This window comes from Crocuta crocuta, unplaced genomic scaffold (genome assembly GCF_008692635.1).
Source record: "Crocuta crocuta isolate KB4526 unplaced genomic scaffold, BGI_CrCroc_1.0 scaffold13, whole genome shotgun sequence".
NCBI classification, from domain to species: Eukaryota; Metazoa; Chordata; class Mammalia; order Carnivora; family Hyaenidae; genus Crocuta; species Crocuta crocuta.
This window is the reverse complement of record NW_027530007.1, coordinates 3,817,353-3,839,759: the sequence shown is the minus strand read 5'-3', so window position 1 is coordinate 3,839,759 and position 22,407 is coordinate 3,817,353. Positions and strand designations below refer to the sequence as shown.

Sequence of the window (22,407 nt, the reverse complement as noted above, 5' to 3'; positions counted from 1 at the left end):
CCCAGTCCAGTGTGTGCTCTGTGTCCTTGATCTCTGTGTGGTGCCAGCACCCGCCCAGCCGTAGGACAGACAGCTGGGCGCCCTCGTCACCGCCTCCCTGCGTTCAGTCCTGCACGGAGTTCGGGGCGTTTGGTCTCTCAGTGATTTCTCACACTTCATTCCCTCCCCGTCACCCCGGTCCCCACCCAGGTCACAGTAACTCCCACCTGGATGGCACGTGCTTTTCCTTCTCCCCGTGGTTCCTCCCAATCCAGTCTGTGCGGGTAGGACCCAGGGGGCGCGCCCGTGAGCTGCGGAGCGGAGTCCCCCTTAGTGCTGGGGGAGGTGGCGAAAGCCCCTCCTGGGGGCAGAACCGGATAAGCTCCGATGTGCCCTTTGGAAAGGTGACTTTTTGTGGCGCTGAACAGAGAGTGGAGGGAAGGGCAGGCGGAAGGCAGGGCCGGAACGCGGAGGTGCTGCGTGAACTGGGACGTTCATCCGTCATCTGGTGCCTGGGAGCCCCTCGTGGTCCCGTTAGTGTTTGAGGCCACGCAGGGCAGGTGAGGGCCCAGCCGGTACCCGCGGAGACAGACTGCCTTCACGTCCCGTCCCCGTCGGCTCTGTCAGGCCCCGGTGCGTCCGCGGGGCCTCGCCTCGGCAGCCGCCACCACTGCCTCCTGTGAGGGGCGCTGCGGGCGGTGGGGACAGCTTTCTGGGCAGCGGGTGCCGGCGCTCCTGAGGACGTAGGGCCGGTGGCCGTGCACTGCGAGGGTTTAGGACCATGTGTGCGGAGGGGAAAGCCTTAGGGAGCCGGCGCTGCAGTGCCAGCGTTGTGGCCAGGATTTGCCCACGTGTCCTGTCACTCACTGAATTTGGATACAGGAGAAGCACATGCTTGTTTTACTGTATTTCCCCCCAGACGCCAGTTGGGGACACAGAAGGAAGGCGGTTCCTGAGAAGTGGATGTGGTTTCTCCCTCCGCACATCTTCCGTCCCTGTGTGTCCGGTGTGTGTTTCGCTAGTTTGTTTTTGAGACACAGTGTGTGCGTGATGCAGGCAGTCCGTGGGCCGGAGTCCGTGTGACCCACAGGCTGTAGGGAAAGGAGATTAGAGACGGGGCCTCTCAGGAGGGAATGAATGATTTTCAGGAAAGACGAAGGGGCCCTTGGGAAAGTAGATGGGAAGTGTGATCGTTTGTGACAGTCTGTCTGGTGTCCCCTCCTGGGACAAGAGGCCATCTTCCCTGGCTGATGGACTCCAGGAGGGGGCACGACGGCTGAGGCCCTTCAGGAGGACCTGTCTTCATGCAGGGGCGGGGCGGGGCGGGGGGGTGTCAGAGAAAGCCTCTCCCTGCGGTTGCCATTTGTCCAGTGCCTTCAGCCCCAAAGAGTCACAGCGGCCCATTTCGGGGTGGCCCATTCTGCTTCCCTTCAGTGTCCAGGGTGGAGCCTTGAGCATCTGTTGATGACAGAGGTGAACGATTGGCCTCCCCTCCCCGCCCCCCTCACGCTTACGGAGCCTCTGCAACCGCATTTAACTCCGGTGTGCTGCTTTGTTCCGTTTCACCGGCCGTTAGCGCCTCTCCCCTCCACCGCACGTGCTGTAATACCTCCGGTAATATCTCCGCGCTGTGCNGCTCGAACCCACGAACCGCGAGATCATGACCCAAGCGAAAGTCGGACGCTCAACCGACTAAGCCACCCAGGCGCCCCGGGTTTTTTTTTTTAAAAGTGTAGGTGAGACAACCTTCTGTGGTAACAGGGACTTGAGTCGCAGGGCAGGGTGACAGTGTTGCCCAGCGGAGCCCATGAGGACGTAACCCTCTGCTCTTCTTATCCGGAAGGTCATTACAGCTACTCCGAGAGCCGCGTGGAGAAGGACGGCCTGATCCTCACGAGCCGCGGGCCTGGAACCAGCTTCGAGTTTGCTCTCGCGATCGTCGAGGCGCTGAGCGGCAAGGACGTGGCCGACCAAGTGAGGGCCCCGCTCGTGCTCAAGGATTAGAGCGGGCGCCTTCGAGAGTGAGCTAGAGAAACAGGCCGTCTGCAGCCATTCTCCCCGCGCTCACTCTAAGCAGAGGGAGCCGTCAGCGTGCAGAGGAGCCTGGTCCCCGCCCGCGACGCCTGCGCTCGCGTCCCCCCCACCCCAACCTTGACTGTCGATAGATGGCATTTAGCGAACTGCTGATTGTTTGCATTTACGTCTGGTTTCCCCTTTGTTGTTTGTGAAATCAGCTCCTTGTGAGCCTCACTCACGGCTGTTAGCTGTTGATGCAGCCACTGAGGTGAACGAATAGTGACCGCGTTTGTGACAGCAAGAAGGCAAAGGATGAAAGCCAAGATTTAAGAGGCTGTGATTTCCTCCCGTTTAATTGCGTATCGTTAATGTGCTATTAAAAGATACCCCCGAAGTCGGCTGTAGTAGTGAATTTCTGCAGCCTGCCTCCTTTTGACGCGGCAGAAGGGGTCCTCAGACGAAGTGAGAACCTTCCAAGGCTGGTGCAGCCTCCGTCTTCCCTTCCTCCGGTGGTGACAGCAGGGGCCCTGGGCCCCGTGGGCTCCCCGCCCCCCCCCCCCGGGGCCTCAGCCGAGCCTGCTGGCGGCGTTCTCTCCGCCCAGCGGTCAGGAGGACGTGCAGGCAGCCCGGAGCCCCTGGCAGTCACCCTGTCCCCGAGGAGAGCCCCCCAGGAACGCAGGTCCAGCGGCCCCCGAGCAGGAACGACTCCCGGGCTGTTCGCAGGAGCCGGCGAGTGCTGCGGCGGCCGAGGAGGGGCCCGGGGCTCGGGCTGCTGCACCCAGAGCTGAGCCCCGAACAAGGAGCCTAGAGCCGCGCGGAGCCACGCGGTGTCACCGCGGTGCCTTTGCGTCCTCCCTCCTGTCCTTCCCCTCTCCTTCCTCTGGCAAAGAACAGATGTCAGCAAGCCTTCGCCAGGGGCCAGCTGGTAACTATTTTAAACGTGCGGGTCGCAGAGCCCTCCTCACGACGACTCCGGCCCCGTGGCACCGAAACAGACAAAGGCACACTTTAGGCGGTGGTGGTGGTTGTGTCCACAGCTCCTAACTCCAGGCGGCCGCGCGGATCTGGCCCTCGGGCGGCAGCCTGCTGACCCCGGCTCGAGGAGACGGGCAGATAACTGTCAAATGCAGATCTGTAACTACGGCTGGAGAAACGGTGAGGCTGTAGAGACACTGCTAGGGAAGGGACGCAGGAGAGACTTCGTGTTCTGAGAAGGCAAGGAGGCTCAGGAGGCAGCGATGGGGCTGTCTTTTGCAGCCATGATCCAGAAGCCCTCTCTGGAAGGGGACCTCGGAAACTCTGTGGAGACTTAGGTGTGCACGAGGCAGGTCTGTTAGCATTCCAGGAAGGAGAAGCCGGATGTGCAAATGGCCTGAGGCAGGAGCACATGGGGTGTGGAGGGACAGCAAGGGGACCGGTTGAGGGGGATCTTGGAGGTGAGGCTGGGGAAGCAAGGCCTGGAACTGACTCAGGGAGCTGTGGAGGAGGGACCCAATCCTTCTTGGCTCAAAGGCCCTGAGCAGGCCTGCTGCAGGGCCGGATGGGAGGCTCGAGGCACAGACATGGGAGGCAGTGGTGGGGAACCTGTTGGGGTTGGGTGGGGGGGAACTGGGAGATCCACGGGACGAATTGGGGAGGTCTGTAAAATACACTTTCACTAAGGGAAGAAAACTCAGAGACCTGTCACTTTGAAAGTCACAAATGAGCGACCTGAAAATGTTACTAGTGAGCATTTGTGAACTCTCCTAAATTACCAGGGTTTTACCACCCGGCCCCCAGCTCCGAATAAACTCCCTGGAATTCTGCAGGGATCTAGAGGAAGGGAAACATTATCTGCATTTTTGTGTCCTTAGGGCAGCCAGAAAAGGTGGTTCTAGAATGGCCAGCAATGAAAAGAGCATTTCTGTGGGGAGCCCTTATCAGAGCTCAGGTGTCGTAGTGATGGGTTTTCCCCAGAAGGGGTTTGGGGGCAGGGACTGGGGGGGTTGGGCGCCTTATCTAAGCCTCGGGCCTCTTCTGGCCTGGGCAGGAATTACAGCTTCAGGCACATCGATGGCAGGTGAGAGCCCCCACCCTCCAGCTGCTCTCCTGTGCAGAGAGAGTANACCTGGGAAGGGAAGTTGGGGGGTGGGGAGGCTGGCTACATTTGCAAGTACCTGGAGTCAGAGTTGAGGAGTGTGGCCCGTCCAGCTTGACCGGATGGCCCTTCCCAGGCCTGGGGTCAGCAGAGGTCCGACTTGGCCCACTCAACCTCAACGACAGTAGCTGCAGCTTTGAGAGCTCCTGGGGTCTGCGCGGCTCTCCGGGACGGCGAGGGAGGACATGGGGTCCAGAAATCAAGCTTGACCCCGGAGCTCAGTCCCCTTGAAAAAGAAGAAAGTTCCCGGGCAGGACGCAGCCCGGCGCTGGGCGGGAGGCGGCCGGGCTCCGGTCCTGGGCCCGTCTAGGGAAGCGGCGGCCACCCTGCCCTTCTGGGGTGGGAGTCGGTACCTGTCTTCCCATGGGACTTAGGAAAGGCTTCCTTCTGTTCCCCACGTGCTGAATAGTAGGACATGGGAGGAACCACAGCTTATTGAGCACCTACTGTGTACCGATCCCTGAGCTGGGTGACTCGGGTCTTTCACACTTAATACAAAGGGGGTCTCACTGTATGTCGCACTGCTCTGCCCCTCGTCTTGACACAGTGTCACTGGGAGACCTTGTTCCCCCAGCGTGGAGAGAGTCACATGCCGTGTCGTCCAGCCTGAGCCTTGAGGCCAGCAGCCTGTTACAGGGGGCTGAAGTTGTCACCTGTGATAAAAAGGAGAAAACCCTCATCTCTTTGGAGGTCAGGAACCTGTCTGTCCTGGGCTGTGGGGCTGTCAGAAGGCTCAGAGGCCACAATGAAAGGGAAGTGCATTTGTTTTTTTTTCTTTTAAAAATTTTTTTTACATTTATTTATTTTTGAGAGAGACAGACAGAGCACAAATAGAGGAGAGTCAGAGAGAGAGAGGGAGACACAGAATCCTTAACAGGTTCCAGGCTCTGAGCTGTCAGCACAGAACCCAACGCGGGGCTCAAACCCACGAACCGTGAGATCATGACCTGAGCCGAAGTCGGACGCTCAACCGACTGAGCCCCCCAGGCGCCCCTGGGAAGTGCATTTCTTAGGCTGTAAAACACTCAATGTAAAGTATTGTTTTTAGTGTCGCCGACTGTCTCATCTCAGGGTCTGGTTATGTGCCCTCCATCCTAGGGCGTTGGTTCCCTGAGGAACGAGAACATGAAATTTACCTGCAGAATAATCTCAGGGTGTTTTGTTTTGTTGTGTTTTTAGGGAGTTCCCTGTCTTTGCCCTTAGTAAGGGGACCTGACAAGGTGACACCCGAGAGTCAGCAGCCCGAGCGTGTGTCATCACGCGGGAGGGACTGGCGGTGAGGTGTGCAGGCAGGGGCCACAGGAAATCCTGTTTGCATCTGGCCTGGACACGCCCTGTTCGCTCCGAGCGTGGGGTCCCTCTGGAGTGGGTCCATCTCCCCGATCCGGCTCTGGCCTGAGACACCCGGGCCTGGGGCTCCCGTGAGACCCGGGGGGCGGCTTCCCTATGCTCCCGTATCACTATCACCTCCATCACCACCACCCTCTCTGCTTCCTGCAGCCCGAAGGGGCCATTTCAGGTTCCCAGACCAGTCCTGGGCCAGCGGCTCTGATTCTCAACCGCGATGACACCCCCCCACCTGGCCTCACAGCTCTGCCGCTTTATTTCGCCTTTTCCGTTCTGCGTGGGACCATGTCCGCGGCTCTTCTCTTTTTAAAAAACATATTTTCCTTTTGACTTCAACCCGCTCCTGGAAATCTTTTCTTGGCTTCAAAATAACGTTCGAGGGGTGCCTGCCTGGCCCCAGTCGGTGGAGGGTGTGACTCTTAATCTAGGGGTTGTGAGTTTGAGCCCCACCTTGGGGGTAGAGATTACTTTAAAAAAAAAAAAACCTCTCTCTCAAAAAAACAAACATGAAAAGAAGATTTCTTCATAATCTTAGAAAAATAAAATAAATACATGAGCCGAAAGAGGTGGGCATGCCACACACAGCATGCTTGGCTGAGGTCTCTTCTTTCAAAGGGAGAATAATTCCACAAAGTTTACTGAAGAGGAAGTTGTACTTTGTTTTTACGACTGGATGGAGTGTAGCCCGTGTCCGCCCTGAATCCCTCCGTCCTGAGGATTTGTCCCTCCAGCCTGGGCATGGCGCGCCCCGTGAGCCTCTGCGCCCTAACACGGTGGGCGGTCCATTTCACACAAAGCAGACGTGTCTCCATTCGCACCGTTGAATGACCAGCCCCAGGGATGGAGGGTGGCAGCTTGTTAGGGATGACAGCTGAGAGGGGGGAGAGGGTGGTACAGAAGCCAGTGGTCCTGCCTCAGAGCCAGGCCATCCCTTTGGATTTGCTTTAAGCCGTGAATCAATGCGAGAATAAACTGCAAGTTCACAGGCAGGAATGAGACCAGCTTCTTTTCTAACACCTGGTTAGGCCTCTACGTCCCTTATGCAGGAATGACAGCCACTCGGGGCGCCTGGGTGGCTTAGTCGGTTAAGCGTCCGACTTTCGCTTGGGTCATGATCTTGCGGTTCGTGGGTTCGAGCCCCGCGTCGGGCTCTGTGCTGACTGCCAGCTCAGAGCCTGGGGCCTGTTTCCGTCTGTGACTCCCTCTCTCTCTGACCCTCCCCTGCTCACACTGTCTCTCTCTCTCTCCTAGAAACAAATAAAAATATTAAAAAAAAAAAAAAAAGAATGACAGCCACTCCGCGTACTTAGGGCAGAGTAAATTGTCTCCCGGCTGGGGATAATCCAATGTCATTAATCCATGAGGCATCTAGCTCAGTGCCACCTGGGTCTTAAAACACTTAAAAAAGTTGAATTATACAATGGATATGCCAATACCTGCTGTTGGAAAAGGCCCAGATGATACACAAATACACAAAGCAGGACCGGAAGTGCTCCAGCATGCCCTCCCTCACCCCAGCCCCCCTCTCCTTCCCCAAAGACCCGCTTTCGGGGTCTCTTATCCAGACGAGTTTCTATGAACCTACAAATGCATAATAAGACACACCCATACGCACACACAATATATTAGGTTGTACATACATAGATACACACATGTGAGCTTTACAAATTATTTTGGAATAAACTGGGGCACCGGGATGGCTCAGTCGGTTAAGCGTTTGACTCTTCATTTCGGCTCAGGTCATGATCTCATGGTTTATGGGGTTGAGCCCCACATTGGGCTCTGCACTGACGGCAAGGAGCCTGCTTGGGATTCTCTCTCCCCCTCTCTCTCTGTCCTTTTCCTGCTCATGCTCTCCCTCTCTCTCAAAATAAAATACATATATATACAGTTGCATGGCCTTAAGTACACTCACACTGTTGTGCAAACCACCATCACCATCCATTTCCAGAACTCTTTTTCACCCTGCAAAGCTGAAACTCTGTCCCCACTAAACAGTAATTCTCCATGCCCCCCGCCCCCAGCGCCTGGCCACTGCCGTTCTTCTTTGTGTCTCTGAATTTGACTATTCTCGGTTCCTCACATGAGTGGAATCATACAGTATCTGTCTTTTGTGACTGCCTCATGTCATTTAGTTCAACGTCCTCAAGGTTGATCCATGTTGTAGCACATGCCAGAACTTCCCTCTCGTTTTAAGGTTGAGTAATAGTCCGTGTGTGGATTGTCCTGGGTCTTGCTCATCTGTTCATCTGCCGATGGACACTCAGGTTGCTTCCACATTTTGGCCTCTGTGAATGATGCCGCCATCAACATGGGTCTGCAGATAACCTCTCTGAAAGCCTGTTTTCATTTGGGTAAATGCCCAGAAGTGGAATTTCTGGATCATATGCTAAATCCATTTCTAATTTTTGGGGGGACTGCAAAATTGTTTTCCACCAGGGCTGCACGTCTTTATATTTGCACACATCCCAGTACACAGCGTTCCGGTTTCTCTACATCTTCCCCAGCACTTATTCTTTGCTTTTTTCCCCCAAAAAGATAGAGCATGGCGCCTGGCTGGCTCATTTGGAAAACCATGTGACTCTTGATCTTGGGGTTGTGAGTTCAAGCTCCATGTTGGGTGTAGAGATTACTTAAAAATAAAATCGTGGGGTGCCTGGGGGGCTCAGTCGGTTAAGCGTCCGACTCTTGATTTTGGCTCAGGTCATGATCTCCCAGTTTGTGAGTTTGAGCCCCCGTCGGCCTCTGCGCTGACAATGCAGAGCCTTCTTGGGATTCTCTCTCACTCCCTCACTTCTTTGAATTTGCAACTCAATATGACATTTCACCACGAAGTCACAAAAGCAATCCCTTTTTCTCAAAATAAATAAACTTAAAATTTTTTTTAAATGAAAAAATAATTCACAAAAATAAAGAAAAAAGAAAGAAAAAAAGAAAATACTTTAGGGAACAAATTTGTGTGTACATCTTTGTGCAAGTATGAATATTTTTAGAGAGGTTTTTTTTTTAGGTCAAAAAGCAGGCACGCTGGTTTTAACAGATATGGCCCCACTGTTTTCCAGTTTGCCTGCCTCCCCCCATGCTCACCAGTGCTGATTAGTAATCACCACTTCTTTCATTTAAACTCGTATTTTTAATTTAAATTTAATTTTTAAATTTTAATTCCAGTATATTAACCTACAGTGTGACATTAGTTTCAGGTGCACGATATAGTCAGTCAGCAAGTCTACACGTTGCTGAGTGGTCGTTGTGCTAAGTGCCTCTTCGTCCCGTTACCTGTTGCACTCAGCCTCCCCCGCAGTCTCCCCTCAAAACCGTCAGTTTGTTCTCTGTAGTTAAGAGTCTTTTTTTTTTTTGGAGGGGGGTTTGTCTCTTTTTTTCTTTGATTCTTTAAAAAAAATTTTTTTTTAAATTTCTGAGAGAGAAAGAGGCAGTATGATCAGGGGAGGGGCAGAGAGAGAGGGAGACACAGAATCTGAAAAAGGCTCCAGGCTCTGAGCTGTCAGCACAGAGGCCGACACGGGGCTCGAACCCACGAACCGTGAGATCATGACCAGAGCCAAAGTTGGACGCTCAACCGACTGAGCCACCCAGGCGCCCCGATTCTTAAATACCTCATATCAGTGAAATCATATGGGATTTGTCTTTCTGTGACGAACTTCACTTAGCATTATACCCTCCAGCTCCACCCAGGTTGTTGCAAATGGCGAGATTTCACTTTTTTATGGCTGAGTACTGCTCTGCTGGATATACGGGCCGCCTCTTCTTTATCTGTTCGTCTACTGATGGGCACGTGAGTTGCTTCCATATCCATCTTTTTATTTTAAAATATTTGTTGTGAAATAGCTTATATACAAAGATTGGATGAACTTGCAGATGTGCAGTTTTAAGTGCGTGGCTGTTCACCTAGCACCCAAATTCAGAAAAGGAACCTTACCAGTGTTTTACTGGGTGATTCTTCCCTGTCATAACTCCAAACCTAATACCCAAAGGCAACCACTTCTGTGAATTCCCTGCATGAATATCTCCCAGTCCATCCATTTTACACTGATGAGCATTCAGGTCGCTTCCGACGCAGTGCACGGGTCTCCTGACGCCCCTGTCCACGAGCTTCCCCAGGACAGACTCTGCGTGGACCACTCGTGTCGTGTGTGACCAGTTCTTAACTGCTTTTGTCCCGTGGACCCCTTCCGCACACTGGTGAAGCCTTTGCACCCCTTCTTAGACTAACATTTTTATTTATTTATTTATTTATTTATTTTTATTTCTAGGAGAGAGAGAGAGACAGCGTGAGCAGGGGAGGGTCAGAGAGAGAGGGAGTCACAGACTGAAACAGGCTCCAGGCTCCGAGCTGGCAGTCAGCACAGAGCCCGACGCGGGGCACGAACCCACGAACCGCGAGACCATGACCTGAGTGAAAGTCGGACGCCCAACCGACTAAGCCACCCAGGCGCCCCTAGACTAACATTTTTAAATTCATACAATACATAGGATTACAAAGAAAACCGACTGCACTGGAATATAGTTTTCAAAATATTAAAACAAATTTGTGATAAAATATATGCCCTTCTACTAATAAATGGTAATATTTAGTAATCAGTCTAATAACTACCCTAATTTTTTTAATGTTGATTTATATTTGAGAGAGAGAGAGACAGAGTATGAATGATCAGATTGGATCACCTGGAGACCCCGAGATAATGACCCGTTTCAAGGTCCGGAAACCTAATCATGTCTTCAGAGTCCCTTTTGCCATGAATGGTGATGTATAGGCCTTGGAGAGAAGGACAGGACATCTCTGGGGGACGGGCTGCAGGGGACGTTACTTGAGCTGATGTAGTTGGCCGGCTGGGTGTGAGGACCCGGAGCGAGTCCCACAAAGAACAGCCGCAGGGTCCCTGGTCTCGCACAGGATGAAAACCAACTGGGAGCCGAGAGGAAGTAAGAGCGGCGTTTATTGAAGACAGAGAGAGAGTGAAGATACGGACAGAGCATCTGGGAGACTGGAAGGAAAGAAGAGTGAGTCTCATCTTTGCTCAGGGCTTGCGGGTTTTATTGAGGATTGTAGTCTGGTGACGTGCCTTCTCCAGCATCCTGAACTGTTTAAAACAAAGCCCAGTGTTTAGGGGTCTCCCATAACCCCCGAGAGCCAGGGGTCTTGGTGAAATGTCTAGAAAACGTTCTCGACCACCCTGCCTGGTCACGCCTTGGATGTTAGCTGTTGTGCTGGAAGCCTGCAAAGAAATCGCGAAGTCCTTGACTTCTATATGGAGGACACCATTATCTGGGCTGTAAGTGTGTGTAAGGTAGGGAGGGGCGCGAGTCCTAGCAAAAACAAGCAGGAAAAAGAGCAAACAAAGCAGTTTTCCATGGGGTTCCTTTAGTTTCCCTGTCTCATGACTACCACAATATTATTTATTAGGTTAAGGAAACATACTTTCACTCATTGCTAATTTTTTTTTATCATAAATAGTTGTTGAAATTTATCAAATGGCTGTCCTAAGTTTTTATCCTTTAATCTGTTGATGTGACGGATTATATTAGTACATTGCCTTTCTTTAAAAATTTTTTTTAATGTTTATTTATTTTTGAGAGGTGGGGAGGGGCAGAGAGAGAGGGAGACACAGAATCTGAAACAGGCTCCAGGCTCTGAGCTGTCAGCACAGAGCCCGACATGGGGCTCGAACTCACGAACTGAGAGATCATGACCTGAGCCAAAGTCGAACACTCAGTCAACGGAGCCACCCAGGCGCCCGCATTTATTTGAATGTTTAATGCAACTTGCCGCTGAATCTTTCGGGGCCTGCTGTTTTCCTTGTGGTGAGAGATTTTGTCTTAACTGAGCCCAAAATCAGCCATTTGAAAGCGTACAGTCCAGTGGCATTTAGAACATTCACGATGTTGTGCAACCACCACCTCTATCCAATTCCAAAACATTTCACGGCTCCCAGAGGATCGCGTCCTTCTCATTGGCAGTCCCTCCTTCCCCTTCCCCTACATCCCCGGAATCCTCTCCTCCACATTCTGTCTGTGCGGTTTACCTATTCTGGGTAGTTCATATAAATGGGGCTATGCTGTATGTGAGCTTTGCGTCTGGCTTCCTTCGCTTAGCATAATGTTTCAAGGCTCGCCAACATCATAGCATGTGTTAGAATTTCACTGTCGGGGCGCCTGGGTGGCTCAGTTGGGTAAGCGTCCAACTTCAGCTCAGGTCATGATCTCGTGGTTCATGGGTTCGAGCCCCGTGTCGGGCTCCATGCTGACAGCCAGCTCAGAACCTGGAGCCTTTCTTCAGATTCTGTATCTCCCTCTCTCTCTGACCCTCCCCTGCTCACACTGTCTCTCTCTCTCTCTCTCAGAAATAAATAAAAAAAAAAAATTTAAAAATTTTTTAAAAAAAGAAAGAATTTCACTGTTAGGCCTGAACAACATTCTCTTGTGCGGCTCGACCATGCTTTGTTCATGCAGTAGTCCACCGAAAGCCATTTGGATAGTTTCCACCTTCTGGCAGTTGTGAATCATGTTTCAGTGACAACTCGGGGACACCCGTTGGAGTACCTATGGTCACTTCTTTTGTGTGAGTACCTAGGGGTTGGATCACTGGGTCTGGTGCTAATGCTATGTTTAACTCTTCGAGAAACCACCATTCAAATTCTTTTCAAGTAGCTTCGGCTGCACATACTTTAAAATTGGAATGATACAGAGAAGACCAGCATGGCCCCTGTGCAAGGATGACGTGCAAATTTGTGAAGCGTTCCATATTTGAAAAAAAAAAAATCTTTCCAGGTAATAGGATCATTCAGGTTCTAGGGACGCCTGGGTGGTTCAGTAGGTTAAGCGTCTGACTCTTGATTTCGGCGCAGGTCATGATCTCATGGTTAGTGGGATCGAGCCCCACATTGGGCTCTGCCCTGATAGCAAGGAGCCTGCTTGGGATTCTCTGTCTCCCTCTCTGCTCCTCCCCCACTCACACTGTCTCTGTCTCTCTCAAAATAATTAAAATAGGGGCGCCTGGGTGGCTCAGTTGGTTAAGTGTCCAACTTTTGATCTTGGCTCAGGTCATGATCTTGGGGTTTGTGAGTTCGAGCCCCACGTCAGGCTCTGCACTGACAGCGTGAAGCCTGCTGGGGATTCTGTCTCTCCCTCTCTCTGCCATTTTCACACTTGCAATCTCTCTCTTTCTCTCAAAATAAATAAATAAACTTAAAAAAATAGAATAGGCCTTCTCACATTCATCACAATGGCTCAGATGAAAAGATAGAATACTGCCAAGCATTGGTGGGGAGTGGGACCCCGGGAGCACTCAAGTAGGACTGGTGGGAATATAAGTTGCTACAGCCATTTGGAACCCTTTTGGGCAATGTCTGCAAAGGCTAAACACAAGCTAACCAGACCCAGCAGAAATACGTACCATGGTCATCAGAAGACATCTACAAGATTATTTATCTGGGGATGCCTGGTTGGCTCAGTCTGTAGAGGGTGAGGCTCTTTTTTTTTAATTCTAATTTTTTAAGTTTATCTATTTTATTTATTTATCTATTTTATTTATTTATTTATTTATTTATTTATTTATTTATTTTTTACAAATAGTTTATTGTCACGTTGGTTTCCATATAACACCCAGTGCTCATCCCCACAAGTGCCCTCCTCCATGCACATCTCCCCCCTCCCCCCTATTTATTTTAAAAGAGAGAGAGAGAGAGCCTGAGTAGGAGAGACACAGAGAGAAAAAGAATTCTAAGCAGGCTCTACACTGTCAGTGCAGAACCCAGCCTGGGGCTCAGATTCATGAACATGAGACCATGACCTGAGCTGAAATCAGGAGTCAGACGCTTCACTTACTGAGCCTCTGAGTGTGCCCCATAGCGTGCCCTTGATCTCAGAGTCATGAGTTCAAGTCCCACATTGGGTGTAGAGGATACTGAAAAATAATAATAGAGGTTAAAAAAATGTTTATCCCAGTGCCATTTATGCTGTCTGCAAAGAAGCAATGATCTAAATGCCCATCCACGGAAGAGTGGACACACGTGGCTTATTCATACAATGGAATGAGAGTACAGAGTCATTTCTACACACATAAATCTCTCAAACATAACACTAAGCAAAAAGAGTACTACTGTCTGATTTCACTGATATTAAGTCAAAATGGGAAAATTAATCTACTTTAAAAAAAGTTTGTTCTTTAATTGCTGGGTGCAGTGTTTATATATTCATTAAATTAAACTTGTTAGGGGCTCCTGGCTGGCTCTGTTGGTGAAGGATGGGACCCCTGATCTCAGGGTTGTGGGTTCAAGCCCCACATTGGGTGTGGAAATTACTTAAAAGTAAAATATTTAAAAAAAATCTCTTTAAATCAAGCTTGTCAATTGTTCTGGTCAAATCTCTATCCTTACTTACTTCTTACACACTTGATCTGTCAGATACTAAGAGAGGTTGTGTTAAACTTTCCCACCATAACAGTGTACTTGGCAGTTTCTTCTCATACATCTGTGTTTTTTTTTTTTAATCTCTCAGGGCTATATTACTGGATGCTTACAAGTTTAGAATGAATTGAAATGTTTTTTCATTATATAGTCCTCTTTATCATGGGTAACGATTTTTGCTCTCTTTTCTGTTTTGTCTGATGTTTAATAGCTCTTCCAGCTTTCCCTTGGCTACTGTTTTCCAGTTAATCTTTTTCTTTATTTTCAATTTTTTAGTGTCCTTATGCTTTGGAACCACCTCTTGTGAATAGCATGTAGAGGAATTAGTATTTTTAAAATTTTTAATTTTTTTAGTGTTTGTTTTTGAGAGGGGGAGGAGAGGGAGAGGGAAGGGGAAGGGCAGAGAGAGGGAGGGAGACACAGGGTCCAGGCTCTGAGCCATCAGCACAGAGCCCAACGCGGGGCTCGAACCCATGAAGCAGGAGGTCATGACCTGAGCTGAAGTCGGATGCTTAACTGACTAAACCACCCAGGTGCCCCGAATCTTACAACTTAAAAATTTTTTTTAATGTTTTTGTTCATTTTTTTTGAGAGACAGAGAGGCAGAATGTGAGCTGGGGAGGGGCAGAAAGAGAGGGAGACACAGAATCTGAAACAGGCTCTAGGCTCTGAGCGGGCTGTCAGCACAGAGCCCGATGCGGGGCTTGAACTCATGAACCGTAAGATCATGACCTGAGCTGAATTCAGACACTTAACCAACTGAACCACCCAGGCGCTCCTGAATCCAAGAATTCTAAAATCGGGTCTTTATAGCTCGCTGTCCCTGTCTGGTTTCTGCTGTTCTTATTTATGGTGCTTTGCCTCCTTGTGTGTCCTGTGGTTTTTGCTTGGGAAGTGTTCGTTTTCTCCTATTTGTATTGTTCATTCTGTAGTTCTTTGAGGTTTAGATTGAAGGTGAGTTCTCCCAGAAAGTTCACATTTGCTTCTGAAAGTCACCTGAGGGCCCTATTCACCCATAATGGTTGTGTGTGTGTATGTGTGTGTTTCATATGCACATGCTTGGTATTTTGGAGTTCAGGAAAATAGAAACCAGTCAGTGTATTTTAAGCAGAAAGGAGTTTAACACAGGAAATTAGGTGCTCATAAAATTCCTGGAAAAACGGAGGATGGTCATCAGGAGGTTTCCCTGGAACTGTTGAATTGATTCAGGCATAAGGAAGCTAGGATTATGGGGCCACTAAGGCTTCTGAAGCTGTTGCCGTAACAACCACATCTACCCACAAAGCTGCTGATAAAACCTTGAAATACCCAGTCCAGCCACTGCCATAACTGGCTTTCACACTTGTTTCCATCACCTTAGTTGCGGGCAGAAAGGCCCACCTCTGCCTCATGTCCATCTACCAAATGGGATGCAGGTCTGTGCAATTGGCCAAACCTAATCCATATCTAGAACTTAGCTGCAAAAGAGCCTCAAAATGAACTTTTCCTTTCTAGCCTCTGCAGTGTGAGTTGGGTGTGCATTCTGAGTTCTTTGATCCTATTTGGCACAGAACCACTGGACAGCTCAGTTCGTGTTCCTCTTCAGTCCACCTTTGCCTCGTGTATCTTTTTCCATCCCTTATTTTGAACCTGTGGGAGACACTATTCACTGGATACTGAGCACTCACTTGTATACTTATACTTCTCTCTTGTCTACTTTTACTGCCTAGGTGGGGGGTGACTATCTTCTTTTGTCAGGTGACAACAGTTTTGCTTAATGAAACACAGGCAGAAGTTGAGAATTCTGGGAAGGTGTTTGCTTTCCCTGAAAAAGGAAAACGATGTCACTAGTTTTGCTTCTTTCCCTTTCCTGCTTTCAGTGTGGATGTAAAGGCTGGAGTCTTGGCAGCCTTTTTCTGTGACCATGAAGAAAAGGTAAAGAGAAATGCTGAGACACCATCCCTCTACTACTGAACAAAGGTGAGCAGCCATATGCTCCCAGACTTCTAGAAGAAAAATAAACCCACTTTGTTAGCTATTGTTAGGTGGTGTTTGTTATTTGTACTCAAAAGTAGCCCTAAACAATACATAGCTTCCTTTCTATGTGTGTCTTCTGTGAATAACTTAGAGATTTTGTTGTTGTTAACTAAATCTGAAAGTCTCTGTATTCTAAAATGGGGATTCAGGGGCGCCTGGGTGGCTTAGTCGGTTAAGCGTCTGACTTTCGCTTAGGTCATGATCTCGCGGTTCGTGGGTTTGAGCCCCGCGTCGGGCTCTGTGCTGACTGTCAGCCCAGAGCCTGGAGCCTGTTTCAGTCTGTGACTCCCTCTCTCTCTGACCCTTCCCTGCTCATGCTGTCTCGCTCTCTCTCCTAGAAATAAATAAAAAACATTAAAAAAAATTTTAAAAAAATAAATAAATAAAATGGGGATTCAATCCATTCTTTTGTGATTGCTGATATATTTTGACTTATTCCTGAAATCTTATTTTGTTTCTTTTTTACCACGATTTTTAAAAAGATTTTAGTTTGAGGTTATCTCTACATCCAACATGAGGCTTGAACTTACAGCCTTGAGATTAAGAGTAGCATGCTCTACTGACTGAGCCAGCCAGGTGCCCCTACTATGATTTTTTTAACGTTAAATTTCCCCCTTTTTCTTTCCATTTGTTGGATTGATTTTTTTTAAGTTTGTTTATTTAATTTGAAAAAGAGAGAGCGTGCCCACACGTGTTGGGGAGGGGCAGAGAGAAGGAGAGAGAATCCTGAGCAGGCCCCACACTCAGCACAGAACCCGACACAGGGCTCGAACCCATGAACCATGAGATCATGACCTGAGCCAAGACACTTAACCCAATGGAGCCACCCAGGTGCCCCAAGATTGATTGTTTTTTTAAAATTTCATTTTCTTTTTCTTCAAATGGTTTAGAAGTTGTACATCCAATTTCTAGTATTCCCAACTGAGGCCAGTTTCTGATTGCTTTCTCTTTTTGTGTGCTGTAGGCTAAAGACTTTCTACTTGTCTGTTTTTATGTTCATGTTATGATCCTTTCTTTGATCCAATCTGCTGTCAATCCTCTGAAACAAAAACCATTTTTTTTTAGATCCAGCATTTTTCAGGTCTAAGAGTTCCATTTGCTTCTTTTTTATATTTTCTATATGACTCCTAAAAATTCCCTATATTTTCATCCATTCTATCCATCATTTCCTATAAAATCTTTATTTTTATGATAATTATTATCTTTAGTAATTCAGCACCAGGTTATCTATGGGTCTGCTTCTATTGACTGCTTTTTCCTCCCACTTATTTTTAAAAAAATTTTTAATGTTTTTATTTATTTCTGAGATAGAGAGAGAAAGCGTGAGCAGGAGAGGGTCAGAGAGAGAGGGAGATACAGAATCTGAAACAGGCTCCAGGCTCTGAGCGGGCTGTCAGCACAGAGCCCGATGCGGGGCTCGAACCCATGAACCGTGAGATCATGACCTGAGCCAAAGTCAGATGCTTAACCGACTGAGCCACCCAGGAGCCCCTTTCCTCTTGCTTATGACATGCATTCTCCTGCTTCTTCTCATGTCTCATGAATTTGTATCATATACTGAACACATGATTTCTGTCATCTTTCTCTGAAAAGTGGTAAGTTTGGTTTTAGAAGATAATTAAATTCCCAGCAGATATCCTTCATCGTGTGGTGATTTGGCTATAGGCTTTTTTAGGGTGTTTATCTCAGTCTGGGATGTGGTCCTCACTTCTAAACCATGGCCTTTCTGGGGCTTTATTATAAAGCCCAGTGGGTTTACCAAGTACTTCGAAGTTGGCTGGACTTGATATCGGAACTCTCCAGGGCTGGGCGGCTGCTGAAATCCCTGCTCAGTTCCTTCGGCCTTGTGGTTGCTGCTTCCCACCGGTCCCCTGGAGATACACGTGTACGTGCACAGTTTAGAGATCAGCCAAGGATTCGGGGGACGCTTGTCCACAGATCTGGGGGCTTCCTCCTTTCCACCATCCACCCTCCCTCTGTTCCTGTCTACTCTGGCAGGAAACCCTGATAGTGAACTTCTGTCTTTAAGAAGACAATTAAGACTGCCACTTGCTGTTTGAATTCTATTACTTAAAAAATTTTTTTTAGTTTATTTACTTATTTATTTGAGAGGGGAGGGCGCAGAAGGAAGGAGAGACAGACTCCCAAGCAGGCTCCACACCATCAGCGCAGAGCCCAATGCGGGGCTTGAACTCATGAACCGTGAGATCATGACCTGAGCCAAGAGTCGGACGCTTAACTGATGTCGCCACCCACCCAGGCGCCCCCTGAACTCTATTTCTTGTATCCTGAGAGACTTCAAGAACTGTCTAGGGGGAGAGCTGGTTATACATGGATCTGCATTAGTTTGTTTCCTTTTCTTCCAGGGCACTGGCTGCTCTCCACGCCTTTACATAGCTGGGGTTTTTTTTCTTTAATATTTTATCCTGGGTTTGTAATTGCCATAGGCAGCATGGTTAATCTGATGCAAGTTTCTCTACTATTACCTGACGTGGAACTTCTCTCCCAAATTTTTAACGTACATTTAATAGGATTCAATAATTTCCAGAATGAATCGATTCTATCCTCTCCTCCCAGAAGGCCAAGGCATTAGTCTGTCTTCAGTTTCCTCCTCATTCTCTTCCTCCTGGGATTAACCTGGGATCTTAGTTCTCTATTATTATTCATTCTTTAGCGATGCATAAAATTTTATTTAAACTTCTTTATAAGTTATAATGTCTTCTCTTCTCTCCATTGCCCATTGGACACATCTTCCTCCTCCTTGATTTCTTTTTGTCTTGCTGTGCTGCAATCCTCGAGAAATTCTTTCAGAAAGCCAGCCTGAGAGTGGCGGACTTTCTGAGGTTCAAATAGTTCATTCTGACCTTTCTCTTGAATGCTGATTTGGCCGAGTACAAGATGGTGGGTTCAGAATCACCTTTTTTGTAGACTCTTGATAACATGGCTCCGTTTTCTTCCAGTTTCCTGTGTTACTGGGGCTCATAGAGTTCTTGCTCTGTTGCAGGTAACTTCCTGCTTGTTTTTCCCTTTGGATGGTGTTTGTTTTTGTTTTTTGTTTTGTTTTCTTCCACCCTCAGTATCCTGCAGTTTTGGGAAATGTGTCTGTGTGTGTCTTATTTTTGGGTAAATCATTTGACATCAGAGGGTCCTTTCTGGGTGAAGACCTGTGTCTTCAGATCTGGGAAATTTTTTCCTATGACTATTTAAAAAAATTTTTAATGTGTATTTATTTTTCAGAGAGAGAGAGAGAGAGAGAGACAGAGTGGGAGTGGGGGACGGGCAGACCGAGAGGGAGACACAGAATCTGAAGCAGGCTCCAGGCTCCGAGCTGTTAGCACAGAGGCTGATGTGGGGTCTGAACCCATGACCTGAGCTGAAGTCAATGGACTGAGCCACCAGGCCCCCCCCCCCGTTATTATTTTTTAAATTTTTAATTGACGTATAGTTGACATGTGACATTCTATCAGTTTCAGGTGTACAACATAGTGATCCGACAACTATATACATTACAATATGGTATGCTTTGATTATTTATTTTATGCTACTCTCTATTCTTGTCTTCTCAGATACTAAATGCTTCTTTTTTTTTTTAATGTTTATTTATTTTTTGAGAGAGAGAGAGACAGAATGTGAGCGGGGGAGGGGCAGAGAGAGAAAGGGAGACACAAAATCTGAAGCAGGCTCCAGGCTCTGAGCTGTCAGCAAAGAGCCCAGCACAGGGCTCGAACACACAGACTGAGATCATGACCTGAGCTGAAGTTGGATGCTTAACCAACTGAGCCACCCAGGAGCCCCAGATACTAAATGCTTCTTAACTCTTCCTCTGGTTTCCTGTTCCTTGGCTCTTTTTCACAGTAGCCTGTTTTCCTGGATGTACGACTCTATCTAATCTCTGAGGGTTATTTTAGCATCTGTTTGCTTTGCAAAATGTCCATATGGGTGCTGGTCTCTGTTTCTTGAATTTTGTTCTTTTCTTGACACTAATTTTGCTCAAACGCATGTTGATGTTCGATTTTATGCTCATATTTATGTTTGAAAACCCCCCTCCTGTCTGTGGATCCAGGTTCTGACCGCACGGGCTTGCAGATGGGGCGTGTGGTCGGGACAGGCGCCCTCCATCAGGCGGGCTTCCGATCCCACCTGGACATTCCTTCCTTTTTTTTTTTTTAAATGTTTATTCACTTTTGAGAGAGAGCGAGCACGAGCGCATGAGTGGGGGAAGGGCAGAGACAGAGAGACTCCCAAGCAGGCCCTGAGCTATCAGCGCAGAGCCCCACGTGGGCCCTGAACTCACGAACCATGAGATCATGACCTGAGCTGAAGACATTTCTGGTCCCCTGGGGCCTTGATATGTGCCTGTCACCAATGCTCCCGCTTGTGGAAACTCACACCCACTAACACAGCTTCGTGCAGGGGGAGGGGGGAGAAGCTGGCTGGGGGCCACCCTAGGGGGGTCCCCCAGATAATCGCCCTGACAGCCGCCCCGGGGCTCCTTCCTGTTCTGTGTCTGTAGAAGCACAGTTTCCCCAAAACTCTTGGAGCTGCTCTCACAGAAGTTGTGTCCTGTGCCTCGTTTAGCCTTTCTTCTTCCTTCCTGTGGCCCTGTTTCCCCATCGCATCACCCCGTCTGCTCTGGATCTTTCATGAATTCCTGCAGTCGTCAGGTATGCCAATAGTGAGGGTTGGTTGTTTTTTTTTTTAAGTTTATTTATTCTGAGAGAGACAGAGACAGCATGAGTGGGAGAGTGGCAGAGAGAGAGAGAGAGAGAGAGAATCCCAAGCAGGTTCTGAACTGTCAGCACAGATGGCGACGTGGGGCTCGAACTCATGAAACCGGGAGATCATGACCTGAAATGAGACCAAGAGTCAGATGCTTACCTGACAGGGCCACCTGGGCGCCCCGAGAGTTTTGTTTTTTACTTATAGACTGAGCCTTCATTTCAGGAAGCTTCAGGAGGTGCTTAGTGGGGCAGCAGGGGCCCCCAGGCATCCGGCGAGGGACTGACTCTCTGACACCCTATTGCAGTGCATTCCTGGCTGTGGGCTGTAGATTAATTAGGATGTGGCCCCCCTTTGAGTAACGAGTGTGGAGGAGAGAGGCCTGCTGACATCGAGATTGACAACCAGAAGAGGAGTTGAAAATATATCCTCAACATTAGGCTGCGAAATTTCAGAAGAATATCTTTCGGGGAAGTTTCCACCTAGAACCAGGTATGGAGGAGCGAGGTGATGAATAATTCCAGACAAATGGAAGCGGGCTTCTAAGTCAGGCCCCGCTGTGGCAGCACACGCTGGCACGTAAATAACACGGCAACGTTTTATGTGCAACGCAGGGTGTGGCCCTGAGGTATGATTCAGAAAGAATAATATGAGTTTGTATAGATGGAAATGGGCATTTGGGTGGAGATTAAGCAAGGACAGAATTATAATGCCTGCCGGGGGGTGGTAACACCTCTTTCTGCCTGGACTAAGGCTGTTCAGAGAAGACTGTATCCAGAAAACTTAAAAAAATCTTTTTTCAACGTTTATTTATTTTTGAGAGACAGAGTGTGAGTGGGGGGTGGGGGGTGGAGGCAGAGAGAGAGGGAGACACAGAGTCCAAAGCAGCTCCAGGCTCTGAGCTGTCAGCACAGAGCCTGACACAGGGCTCGAACTCACGAACCATAAGATGGTTACCTGNTTTGCCAAAAGATGGATAGAGAAGGTTTTAGAGAAAAACGTTTTAAGCAAGCCTCTCAGTTTGGTAAATCAATTCCTTTCCGAGATGCTCACCAATGCCCAGATGACAACTGAGTCTATTTATTATTGTTCACATTTGTGGATTCTTGCCTAAGGATCATTTGGACCGATTCAGCATCCTACGAAGCTCTGAAGAAGAAAAAGAATGTGGCTTCGAAAACAAAAAACAAGAACAGATTGCTGGCCGCGGTCCTCCAGACCCTCCTGCGAGGCTGATTAACGACCGGATCCACATCAAGGACACCGCGCCCACAGCACGGCTTTCCCCAGCCAGCCGCCGACCAGCCCCGGCGACGGCGACTTTCTCGCCTGACTCTGGACAGCCGTGTTCTCTTTCGGACCGCGTCCCTTGGTTCTAAGGTGGATTCTGGTGAGGCCGCAAAACCACACGGTGTGCCCAGCACAGTGCCTGGCGCACAAGCGTCTGATAACCAGGGGCCGTTCACGGGGCGAAGGACCCTCGGCGGGCGAGTGAGATCAGCCCAGGTTGCGTCACGCGAGCGGCCGCGGGGAGCCAGAGCTTCGCGGGGTGGAGGGGACCGCGGCGGCCGAGGGGACCCGACGCCGTGCTCTTTCGCACACCAGTTTGGGTGTGGTGCCGCGTGGTTTTCTGCTGGACCAAGTAAGGGGGCAGGAGGAGGGTTGAGATAGAGCAACTGAAGAGGCAGATGGGAAGATAAAGCTGTGGCAACGCTTGGGGAGGAAGCGATTGCACGGCTACACGCACGCTTGTTGTCTTTGGAATGCGCT

At 49.0% G+C, this 22,407-nt stretch overlaps 1 protein-coding gene and 1 non-coding gene across 2 annotated transcripts in view; both read left to right on the top strand.

Moving 5' to 3' along the window:
* The window catches only part of PARK7 (Parkinsonism associated deglycase), a 17,687-nt gene extending 15,298 nt beyond the window's left edge, over positions 1-2,389 (top strand). The window contains exon 7 of the mRNA XM_077763861.1: positions 1,823-2,389. Within this exon, the coding sequence (XP_077619987.1) occupies positions 1,823-1,983 (161 nt within the window). The 3' untranslated portion in view covers positions 1,984-2,389. The remainder of the gene's footprint in view (positions 1-1,822) is intronic.
* Positions 2,390-12,141: 9,752 nt separating this feature from the next.
* LOC144231519 (U6 spliceosomal RNA) lies at positions 12,142-12,245 on the top strand. Its single transcript, XR_013335091.1, has one exon. It is a non-coding gene; the product is annotated as a U6 spliceosomal RNA (small nuclear RNA).
* The last annotated feature ends 10,162 nt before the right edge of the window (positions 12,246-22,407 follow it).